This window comes from Henckelia pumila, chromosome 1 (assembly GCF_033568475.1).
Source record: "Henckelia pumila isolate YLH828 chromosome 1, ASM3356847v2, whole genome shotgun sequence".
Lineage (NCBI taxonomy): Eukaryota > Viridiplantae > Streptophyta > Magnoliopsida > Lamiales > Gesneriaceae > Henckelia > Henckelia pumila.
The window spans coordinates 96,102,802-96,114,755 of NC_133120.1; the positions used below are offsets into that span (position 1 = coordinate 96,102,802).

At 30.6% G+C, this 11,954-nt stretch overlaps 3 protein-coding genes across 3 annotated transcripts; all 3 read left to right on the plus strand.

The window, feature by feature from the left end:
* The first annotated feature begins 684 nt into the window (after window positions 1-684).
* On the plus strand, window positions 685-2,544 carry LOC140888041 (DAG protein, chloroplastic). The gene is made up of 5 exons (XM_073295719.1): window positions 685-1,076; window positions 1,641-1,738; window positions 1,833-1,898; window positions 1,986-2,169; window positions 2,318-2,544. Exons 1-4 carry the CDS (start codon window positions 733-735, stop codon window positions 2,153-2,155), a joined length of 678 nt encoding a protein of 225 aa, XP_073151820.1. The 5' UTR covers window positions 685-732; the 3' UTR covers window positions 2,156-2,169; window positions 2,318-2,544.
* Window positions 2,545-3,133: 589 nt separating this feature from the next.
* Window positions 3,134-4,492, plus strand: LOC140888037 (uncharacterized). The gene has a single exon (XM_073295714.1). The coding sequence runs from the start codon at window positions 3,283-3,285 to the stop codon at window positions 4,270-4,272; it is 990 nt and encodes a 329-aa protein (XP_073151815.1). The 5' UTR covers window positions 3,134-3,282; the 3' UTR covers window positions 4,273-4,492.
* A 4,706-nt stretch (window positions 4,493-9,198) lies between these two features.
* On the plus strand, window positions 9,199-10,307 carry LOC140869675 (uncharacterized). Its single transcript, XM_073272974.1, has 2 exons — window positions 9,199-9,471; window positions 9,675-10,307. Exons 1-2 carry the CDS (start codon window positions 9,199-9,201, stop codon window positions 10,305-10,307), a joined length of 906 nt encoding a protein of 301 aa, XP_073129075.1.
* The last annotated feature ends 1,647 nt before the right edge of the window (window positions 10,308-11,954 follow it).

Here is an 11,954-nt window from a genome sequence, read left to right on the forward strand (position 1 = left end):
ATCCGAGAAGTGTCGAGACTCGAAAGTTCGGGATTCTCGGGATCCCGACGGTTGGGAGAGGGTAATCCCGAACAATATTTTTTAAAAAACAATTCTATGAAAATATTTTTTTTAAAAAAAAATTTATGATGAAACTCAAACAATTTCTTAGTGCATTACAAATAAATTAAATTTTTTTATATAATCATTAAAAACTAAAACATCTTCTGAGTAAATTACAAATAAACTAAAACAACCACTTACATTAATTATTCATAATAATAAAAAAACAAAATAAAAATTTATAATTCAATGTTAACATAAAAAAGATAAATATAAATATAAAAAAAATAATTATATGGTAGATAATTATAAAACATTAATATTAAAACAGAAAATTATAAAAATATATATTTTTTATTAAAAAAATATTTAAAAATATTATTAATATATTTAAGTCGGTCGGGAATTCCGTTGGGTAGAGTTGTTTATCCTGGGAAAAATTCCGATAACTCGGGTCGGAAAAAGTTCAGGACGAAAAAAATTTGAGACGAAAACGGGTTGAAAATCGAGAAGGGTCGGGAATTTTCTGAATTTTGTTAATCCTATTTAATTCAATGTAGTTGGTGTTAATAATATTATTTAATCGAATTTTTAAAAATAATTACTAATACTTTGTACATGTCGGTGGGCACGTGATGGTTTTGAAACAAAAATATCGTCAGCTTATCATCTTCCTCAAGCAAATCAACAATGGCGACTCTGAGCGTAGGTGTACTCCACAAAACCCCAAACCAGTCCCCCAAAACCCTAACATCTCTTTGTCAACTTCCTTCTACATCTTTAACATTCCTCTCATCTGCTCCTCCGCGCCGGATTCCATCAAGAACCGCTTCTTTTCCAGCTTTAAGAGCACTTAGCGATGGCGAATACTCTTCCAAACGAGGCAGCGGTACTGCGGAAAAGGAGACAATTATGTTGCCTGGATGCGACTATAATCATTGGCTCATAGTCTTGGAGTTTCCCAAAGACCCAGCTCCCACCAGAGAGCAAATGATTGAAACTTATCTCGACACTCTTGCTACTGTTCTTGGGAGGTATCGCTCTCCCATTCCATCGACGTGTTTTTTTTTTTTTTTCTGATGTAATATGTTGAAAAGTTTTAATTTTTTGCTTGATTATAAACCTGAAAGTCATTTTTGCAAGTAGGAAAGTATGATAATACATGCACATATATATGAGTATGTATGTACAGAATATCAAGATTTTGTGTGGAATAATCTTCGAATGCAAGGGTGTTTGCAGGGTATTGAGAAACTTGTTTTGACTAACCTTAAAGTCATTTTTCTTTCCTAAATACTTGCCAATCTTGCAATTTAAGAAGACCTGGCGCTATCGAAATTTAAACTTGTGTTTGAAATTTTGAATAGAATAACAAAAAGGGGAGAGTTTTGGTGTTTCGAAAGTTACTGAAAGTTGTTTATTTGTTTTCTGATTATCAATTTGTTTTCTATGCAGTCCTTTTTCTTTCCCTTGTTAATAGATAATCGACCATATTTTATGAAGCCTTGCTGAATGGTTTGATGACCTTTTTAGATTACTAAAGGCTTCATATTAGCAATGTCAATCGTCTGTCTCACTTTGATTTCAAATTTTGTTAGCATGGAAGAAGCCAAGAAGAACATGTATGCATTTAGTACCACTACATACACTGGTTTTCAATGCACTGTATCTGAGGAAACATCCGAGAAATTTAAGGGTATGTCTTTTGCTACTTGTAAGTCTAACTTGTTCCTTCTTTCCCATTCATTGCATTCTCTGTTTCATCCTTTTTAGAATTTTCTTATTTGTAGGGTTGCCTGGTGTTTTATGGGTCCTGCCAGATTCTTACATAGATGTTAAAAACAAGGATTATGGAGGTTTGCTGTTTATGAGCATTATTTGATGTCTAAGTTGGAAATGATTGTATTTGATAGTTTAAAGATTTTTATTTTCCTCGATTGTAGGTGATAAGTACATCAACGGAGAGATAATTCCCTGTCAGTATCCAACTTATCAACCAAAGCAAGCTAGAAGTTCCAAATACAAGAGCAAAGCATATGTCAGACAGAGAGATGGCCCCCCTCCTGATCAAAGAAGAACAAGACAAGGAGCGACTCCTGAATCCGCCTCTTGATTTACGATCGATAGGTTGAAGTTTCTTTACAGAAATCGTCTATATCAATCACTGTATCTTGTTCACGATCAAATCAAAATAACAAGGAATTCATTGCTATTTGCTACTAAGTCTGCGATGCCTACGAAGATTTTGCTTCCTTACTGTTGTGATGGCTTGCAGGTGGCATGTCGGTTTTGGTTATTTTCTGTTTATGAAATGCTAGCGCATCGACTAATGCTTTAAAGTCTCTGATGATGGGATGTTGATTCAAGATTAACGATCCTCCCCTGTATCCGGGTTGGTTCACGGCTTTTAGTAGCAATTAATTTGTCACCATGCGTAGCTTCATAGTATTTTGTGGGTTCAAATGAGATAATGTACATGTCATCTGGAAACAGTATCATAATATTGCGCATTTTTCTCATTCTAGTATTGCTGGCTTGTTTTCTTCTTACCATCATCTAATCATCGCACCCGGTTCTCTTGGGGTTCCAATCAAAATTAAGCTGGTGAATAGGTAAATAACAAAAGTTGTGGACCTTCACGATTGCGCGGGGGACCTGACTTTTATCAAAAGATATTTAAGGATGGAGCATTATGTCACCAGGTTAAAAGAAACAATAATAAAAAGATAGAAATGATAGATTTATATATAGGTGAGGTAATGTGGACAGAATGGCTTAGCTCACCGGTATTATATCCCCTACAAAATTGTCATGTTGAATTCAGATCTTGAAACCAATTGATACCCTCTTTGTTGAGTAGAAATGACATTTGAAAACACAAAGCGGAAGGTCAACCGTCGCCCTCATTGTTTTGGATTTCAAAAACTAGAGGAATAGAGCCACATGACTTTGTCCCCAAACTGATCCCTGTTTTCTCCACTCTCCACCGAACATAAAGTGCCTACATCTTGGTAAAACTCTTATGATGGTGGTACCAAACGTTTTTCTAGAGCCTAATCCTCCTTGAAAATGTAGTACAAGTGGATAAGAACTAAGAAGCAAGTGGCTAATATTGAAAACATCATCAACAAACTGTGATCCCACCATTTCAATTGGGAGTAGTTCCATCTCTCCCAGTATGATTCTCCTCCATTTTCTTTGATGTTCAGAGATCTACAAAGAGGCTTATTTTGATTCTTAATGGCCTTCTATAGCTACTACGATGGTCATACAGATGATTTCTATTCGACTCCATACCAGTCTTCTGAATACAACGTGGTTCCAACTCCATTTCATGCCTCGTTTTCGCCGCCCGCTTCTTGGTATGAATTCAACGAGCCGAAGGTTAGTGAATATAATTATTTCATGACTCCATCTGTATCTAATTACATGGTCTACACCGAGCCGGAATCGATGTGGTATTCGCCCTTTGAAAATCATTCTTCTGATAATGAATATCATAGCGGGTATGTGAATCCATCAGAAGTAAATTACTCTGTTTACCACTTCACTGAGGTTAAACTGATCCAGCATGATCCATCACTTTCTTCAGAGACAAAATCCACGATCTCTGATTCTATTTCTACACAAGAATTCAACGAACCCCCCGAATTCAAAGAATACTCCCCGGATCCTTATCGTGGCGGGTATGATCCCGTTACAACCTACGGCCGTCCTCTTCCTCCTTCTGATGAAATATGTTATCCTCGGACTACCCCTAGTACCGACGTTTTTTCATTCGATGAATTTGATTACGGGTCCATACCTTCACCTTATGGCAAAGATGGTCTAGATAACCTCGCAACAAAGCTTCCAACTATAAACAAAGAAACTGATTTGGAAACAGATGTTCTTGAAAATGGAGGTGAGGTTACAGCAGTACAGTCGACCCCGAGTGACAACTCTCATCATAAACATGGTGATGATGGATTTGAGAATGGAAGAAATGAAGACTATTATGATAAAATTGGATTGCAAACTTCGTATGGTTCTGGCTTGGAAGCTATGGATCTGTGTGAAATTATATTTGGTTATTGGCCTTGTTTAGACAAGATCGAGCAGCAGCAAAGGGATAATTTTCGAGAAATTTGTGATCAAGAAAGCAGAAGGGATCCATGGAAACTTGCTGCAGATTATCTTTTTGGAAGTCCAGTGACTTGTGATTATGAAAATTATCATCGTCTTCAGTAGCATCGTCAAGAAATTCAGTAGGAGAGTTGTATACGAAGTAATTAATCTGTGGCTCTCTGATGTTTGATTAATAAATTCAAAACTCTTTGTTACTGTAATTAATTGTATTTTACATCAGGAATGCACTTGAATTGTATTACCTTTGAATGGATCAAAAAATGAATTAATATGCTTCCGGTTGGAGCTCATATTAAAGTAGAACATATACATGTGTAATGGACCCCTGAAATTATTGATTCTTCCTTCTGTTTCTGGTTCACAAGTTTGGCTGGCATTAATTAAAGGACTCGATCAAAATTTTCTTTTTTAAAAGGAAGTTTTACGAAAAATATTTATTAATTATCGTCATCATTTGTTGGATATTAGATTTTAAGTTCCAACTTCTTTTTTGTTTCCTCCTTTGTTTTTTTGGGGTCGATTAGAATATATTTATATATACTAGAAAAATGCACGTGCGTACAGTAACTACAATTTTATTTGCTTGAGATCGAAGTTATCAAATTTTGAATGTTTAACTTATTAAAATCAAGTGTTATATTTTTTACGGACAAGTTCAAAACTTCAATCATCATGATTCAAAATCTAATTAGCTGATTATAACGACTTTAACTTTTTTTGTGATATTTGTCTGTCGGTTCTTGATCGACATTTTTTGTAGTGATATTATATGTTTATATCTTGAGTTTGATTTATTTTTTAGCTGACAATTTTAAATCAATAACATATGTTGTATATTTATTGAAAATCGTAATATATATATATATCTATATATGTGTGTGTGTGTGTGTGTGTGTGTTACCAACAGTATGATTAAGTGATTTGTCTTTTATTAAAAATTATAGTTGGTAATTGTGCAACTCAAATCTTCTAAATCGTACAATAGTTTAAACAAACACATGTTTCAATTGTTCAACCCGGGAGAAGGACAATTATTGCACACAAACAATAATCTTATCCATATTTGTGTTTTTCATCAATGTGAATCGAAACCATGACCTTGACTCCGATATTAATTGTATGACCGAACTATAGTTGATAGCAACAACATGACTCAAATATTTTAACCAATACAAAATCTCAAGCGTCATGAATAATTTATATTAAATGATAATTTTATTTATATTGATTTTTAAGTAAATAATAATAATTTCTTTCAGAGAAATGATTTTTTGATTCATTAACTTGTTCAAATTTGATTTTTAGTCCATTGAGTTGTCAAATTAGGTTTTGGTGCACTAACATTTAATTTTTGACCGTTGTTAGTCCATTTGTTGTCGTGATATTTGACAATTCAATAATTTCCGATCTCAGCATTTTTGCGTTATGTTAGTTTTTTTTTTTTATTAAAAATCTATATTTTCCAATTTCACGTTATCAATTAAACCAAAAATTGCAGAGAATTAAAATTTAGCGTTACAAAAAATTTTTTGAAAACTTAGTGGACCAATTCCTTAAAGTAAATAAGTTAGTGAACAAAAAAAAACTATTTTTCCTTTATTTAAAATCTTTATTTAGAGATGAAAGTTAATCTTCTATTGATAAAGTAAATATAAATCACATATTATTTTTTCTCTGGTAACCATGTTAATCATAAGATAATTGTTCTAGCTTAACTTGCTTTGATTCTCAATCATCTTGGTCATACATAATAATACATTCAATTTTTTTTTACGCACATTGTTCCGAGAGAATTATTCTATGTCATCTAATCTCATTACCTCTAGTTTTTCAACCAATAATTTATACGATAATGTCTTGATGGGATTCAAATATGTTTTCTGCTTAATTTTCTTTAATGGTAATTCAACCAAGTTTTTTTAAATTTGATATACGTATAAAGTACATGTTGTTATACATGCCATAAAAAACATTTTATATATGGAGTGTGATAATTAATATATAATTTTTAAGAATAGTATGTTAAATATATTATTCGCAATAAAAATGTGAGCAGATTAAAAAAAATGAGAAGAAATTTTTTTTTTTTTAGAGGATGAACAATCATATTTTAAACAAGTTAAATTTTTTTATAATCAATCATTTCAAAGATTTAAATAACTTAGATATAAAAATAATTTGTCTTAAATAAAAATCGATTTGAGTATAGCATGATTTTCTACTTTTTGCCACACAAATTTTTACGATTTCATAAGTATTAACATTAATTGATTATATTAGCTAAGTATTATACTGTAGTACAAACATCAACATGAAACTTAGTTATAATCATACTTTCTATATCTCACTTATTTAAACAACATTTATGTTTTATTTGTATTAATTATATATTATATTTTTTATATTAAATATCATTTGTACTACTCTTTTATCAATTTATCCCTATTAAATTCATAAAATGTATAATTATTTTATTTTATTAAAATTTTACTAAATAAGGACAAAATGAGAATTTATTTGCAAAATTTATTTTTTCAAACACTTTCTTAATATATATATGTGAAAATTTATACAAGCTTAAATTAATAAGACGAAATGAGTATAATTTTTTTACTTTGCACAAGAAAATATTGATGTTGTTGATTACATTTTTAGTCCCTAAAATTTGCAAAAATATTGCACAATTAATCGTCACCATTAGTTTTATAATATCTTTTCCTAAAAACTGAAACATCAAAAAGTCTAGCTAGATTATCAAATGTCAAAAAATAAATGAATGATTGTATAAAAGATGGGACTATGTCTTGAAATGGTGAAATTTAATTGTTCGATTTAATTTTTTTTATTTTTCTTAAAAGTTTAATAATCAAAATATTATGTTAAAAAAGTTTAGTAAACTAAAAACACAGAGAAAGTTGAAATAAGTGAAAAAAATTAATATTTTTTAATTTTATAGTCTAAATATTAAGGTAGGTTTCAATAATTACTTTTAATGAGTGTCACAATATAGATTTAAGACATGAATTAAATATTAACAATTAATTTTTTTTCAATAAATAAATGAACACAAAAAATGATATGAATTAAATGTTAACAATTAATCTACCTTGAATACATAGATTGACTAATCTATAAAATGATAAGAAAAACCTTAAAAAGCCTTGAAAATGACAAACATATTAATTGTTAAATGAAATAATGAGGACAAAATTGTAAATTAATAATCAAAAGTTTCACAATATAAATTTAGGACATGAATTAAATATTAACAATTAATTTACCTTGAATAAATAAATGGACACAAAAAATGATATGAAATATTAACAATTAATCTACATTGAATAAATAATTGACTAATCTATAAAATGAGATGAAAGACATTAAAAAACCTTGAAAATGACAACAATATTAAGTATTAAATTATTAAATAAAATAATGAGGATAAAATTGTAAATTCACCATTAAAACCAAACAATTAATGAAGATAATAAGGGTATTGAATGAAATTCACAATTCAAATTATATATATATATATATATATATATATATAGAGTATAATATAATATATAATATAATAGAATAGATAGATAATAGATAATAGAGTAATAGAATATATTAATAATTTTTATTATATTTGCAAATATTTGACCATTACAACTAGCCTGGGAATGTCTGGGATACGTCAACATGAGACTTTGAGCAGCAATTTTGGAAAAGAATTAGCAGAAAATTATTACGTGGCGATGATGTTATATTTGTAATGGAATAAGTATTTACACGTATCTTACTATATACTTCATAGCCGTTTCTAAAATTAATTATATTTGTCATTTGGGAGAAATTAATCATGATGATATTCTACAATGTTTGCTTTTTATGATTGCAAACCTTAACAATGATATCATATTCTTGGACTTAAATATTAAAAATTATAATATTCGTGAAACGTGAAAAACATTATTATATATCTTTAGGCTGAGAGCTTTAAAAAAATTATTTTGGTGTCTTGGTCTGGATTTTTTTAATCCAAAAATACTCCTCCACTCACCCCTGTTCTTTCTATTATTTTTAATTTACATTTTTTTTATTTTTTTCCCTTTTCAATTCACTTCTTTTTCTTCTCAATTATATGGATATTATTACTCTCATACCTATATATATACATAAATAATTAATATTCATGTATTACGTTGCACACACATCGAATGTGTGTCAATTGATAATGTGACGCCTAAAATCCAATCTATTAAATCGCATGCATTAATTTAATAAATATTAGGATTATTATTTTTTTATGTTTGATTGATTTAAATTCTTTATTAGAGTTATGTGTTAATTGTTACAATATTATGGATGTCAAAGATTTGGGTGATCGAAGAAAATCATAATCAAATCTTCGAGAGATGGTAAAGAATCAAGATAATATCACTTCCTTGTAATTGCATAGTTACCATACTCGAAAATTTCTTGTACCTATAAATAGGTCACTCATATAATACTTTTGATATATTGAATTTACTTGTTTTCTTTGCATATTCTTTGGTTAGTTTCTCCTTTATTTTATAACACGTTATCAGCACGATTTGCTATCACTTTTAACAAAAATCACCGTGAAAAGTAGACGCATCTCATCGTTCACTTCGTGAATTTTTAATGCTTGCTTTTCTCATTCGCGACACGTGACTAGTTCATCATCTTCTTTTTATTTGTTAAACTGCATATGTTAACTTACGTGGATGTCTTCCATTAATTCATGTTTTCTTTGTTTTGTTAAATTCATTGAATTAAAAGCATGACTACTTGATTATACATCATTATCAGATTTTAGCATTTTGATTGGTGATTTGATTTATTAAATCTACGCATACACATGAGCATAACATATATATGAATACAACTCATATTATTTTGTCTGTTTTATTAAATTATGTCTATTTCATGAATTATCATCTTAAATACATGTTCAAATTTATTTTATCATTTATTGATGAATATTATATGATTCTTAATTTTTTTTTAGATTTCATCATGTCGAATATCTCAAAGCTTGAATTTGCCGCTCTTGATATCTCCGGCAAGAATTATCTCTCTTGGATACTAGATGCTGAAATACATCTAGATGCTATGGGTATTGGAAATACAATCAAAGATGAAAATAATGAATCACCGCAAAACCGTGCAAATGCTATGATATTCCTTCGTCACCATCTTCATGATGGTTTGAAAATTGAGTATTTGACGATAAAAGATCCTCTTGATCTGTGGAATAATTTGAAAGAGAGATATAGCCATCAAAAGACGGTGATTCTCCCAAAAGCACGCTATGATTGAATGCATTTGCGCTTACAAGATTTTAAGTCTGTAAGTGAATATAATTCTGCATTATTTCGCATCAGTTCACAATTGAAATTGTGTGGAGAAAAAATAACTGATGATGATTTATTGGAAAAAACATATTCCACGTTTCATGCCTCTAATGTTCTCCTGCAACAGCACTACAGCAGTATAGAGAGAAAGGCTTCAAAAAATATTCTGAATTGATTTCATGTTTGCTTGTGGCTGAGCAAAATAATGAATTATTGATGAAAAATCATGAAATCCATCCCACTGGAGTCAACCCATTCTCTGAAGTGAATGTGGCGATGCATGATGAAAAAAGGAAACAAAATAAGACCGAATTTGGTCGTGGTAGTGGTCATGGTCATGGACGTGGACGTGGACGTGGCCGTGAGCACCGTCGAGGACACTTTCATCCGTATAATCGTGGGCATGAAGAGCCACGTGACTATAGTCATAGCAATCAAAAGAATACAAATTATCAAAAATGGGGTAATGGCCAAGCAAAGAAAGTTGAAATTGGTCAAAATAATATGCCAAAGAAATCAGAAAATGAGTGTTATAGATGTGGAATAAAAGGGCATTGGTATCAAAATTGTCGTACGCCCAAACACCTTGTTGATCTCTACCAAGCATCAAAAGAAAAGGCAAGAGATATAGAGACTAATTTTATTTATCAAGGTGAAGATTTAAGCCAAGTCCCATCCTTCTCAGCACCTTTCGATGTCTCTAATTTCTTTGAAGACCCAGATGGGAGAATTGATCATTTGATTGGAGATGGCAACGTGCAGAATTATTAAATATTTTATCTATCGTTTAGTTATATGTTTTGATTTATTTAAGTGTAATGTTTTTGAGTTATTTTTATTTGAGACAATATTAAGTTGGTTTAATTGTTTTTATTATGAATAAAAGTTATTTATTTCATATTGTCTTTATTATGAATATTTTCTTATTCTTATTAATTTTATTATTTTGAATAGAATATGAACTTTGGACATGAAGTCAATGATGGAGATTTATGTCTTGTTGATAAGTGCGACAACACATTCTATATTTAAGAAGGATAAATATTTCTCATATTTGCAAATAAGAAAAAGTAATGTCAACACAATTTGTGGTAGTACAAACATTATTGAAGGCTCCGAAAGAGCAAATATTATATTACATGGAGGGACAAATTTTATTATCAATAATGCATTATTCTCTCCTAAGTCTTAAAGGAATTTATTGAGCTTTCAAGATATCCGACGGAATGGATATCATATTGAGACTGTAAGCCAAGAAGGAAAAGAATATCTTTTTATTACGAAATAAATGTCGGGAAAGAAATACATTGTTGAAAAATTACCGACATTTACTTCTGGCTTATACTACACAAAAATAAATGTAGTAGAGATCAATGCCACAGTTGACCAAAAAGTTATTGATATGAATACGTTTATGACTTGGCATAACCGTTTGGGACATCCTGGTTCTACAATGATGCGAAAAATTATAGAGAATTCACATGAGCATCAATTAAAAAACAAGAAGGTTCTAAATTTTAAAGAATTCTCATGTGATGCATGTTCTCAAGGCAAATTAATTATTAGGCCTTCACCGACTAAAGTTGGTATTGAATCACCTACATTTTTGGAAAGAATACAAGGTGATATTTGTGGACCAATTCACCCATCATGTGGACCATTTAGATATTTTATGGTTTTGATTGATGCATCAACAAGATGGTCACATGTATGTTTACTATCATCTCGCAACTTAGTGTCTGCTAGATTATTGGCTCAAATAATTCGATTAAGAGCACAATTCCCAGAATATCCTATTAAGAGGATTCGTCTTGATAATGCCGGTGAATTCACATCCCAAACTTTTAATGACTATTGCATATCAATTGAGATAATTGTTGAACATTCTGTTGCTCATGTTCATACACAAAATGGTCTCGCTGAGTCATTGATTAAACGTCTCCAATTAATAGCTAGACCATTAATGATAAGAACGAAACTCCCCACGTTAGTTTGGGGACATGCTATTTTGCATGCAGCAACACTTATACGCATCAGACCTACTAGTTATCATGAATTCTCCCCTTTACAATTAGTTTTTGGCCAAGAGTCTAATATTTCCCATATAAGAATTTTTGGGTGTGCGGTGTATGTTCCAATTAGTCCACCACAACGCACTAAAATGGGTCCTCAAAGGAGATTGGGAATATATGTTGGATATGATTCTCCATCGATTATCAAATATTTAGAGCCCACGACGGAAGATATTTTCACGGCACGATTTGCCGATTGTCATTTTGATGAAACAAAATTTCCAACATTAGGGGGAGAAAATATGAGATCACCAAGTGAATTAACTTGGAATGCATCACTACATCAATTTGATCATCGGACAAGTGAATGTGAACTTGAAGTTCAAAGAATAGTCCACTTGCAAAA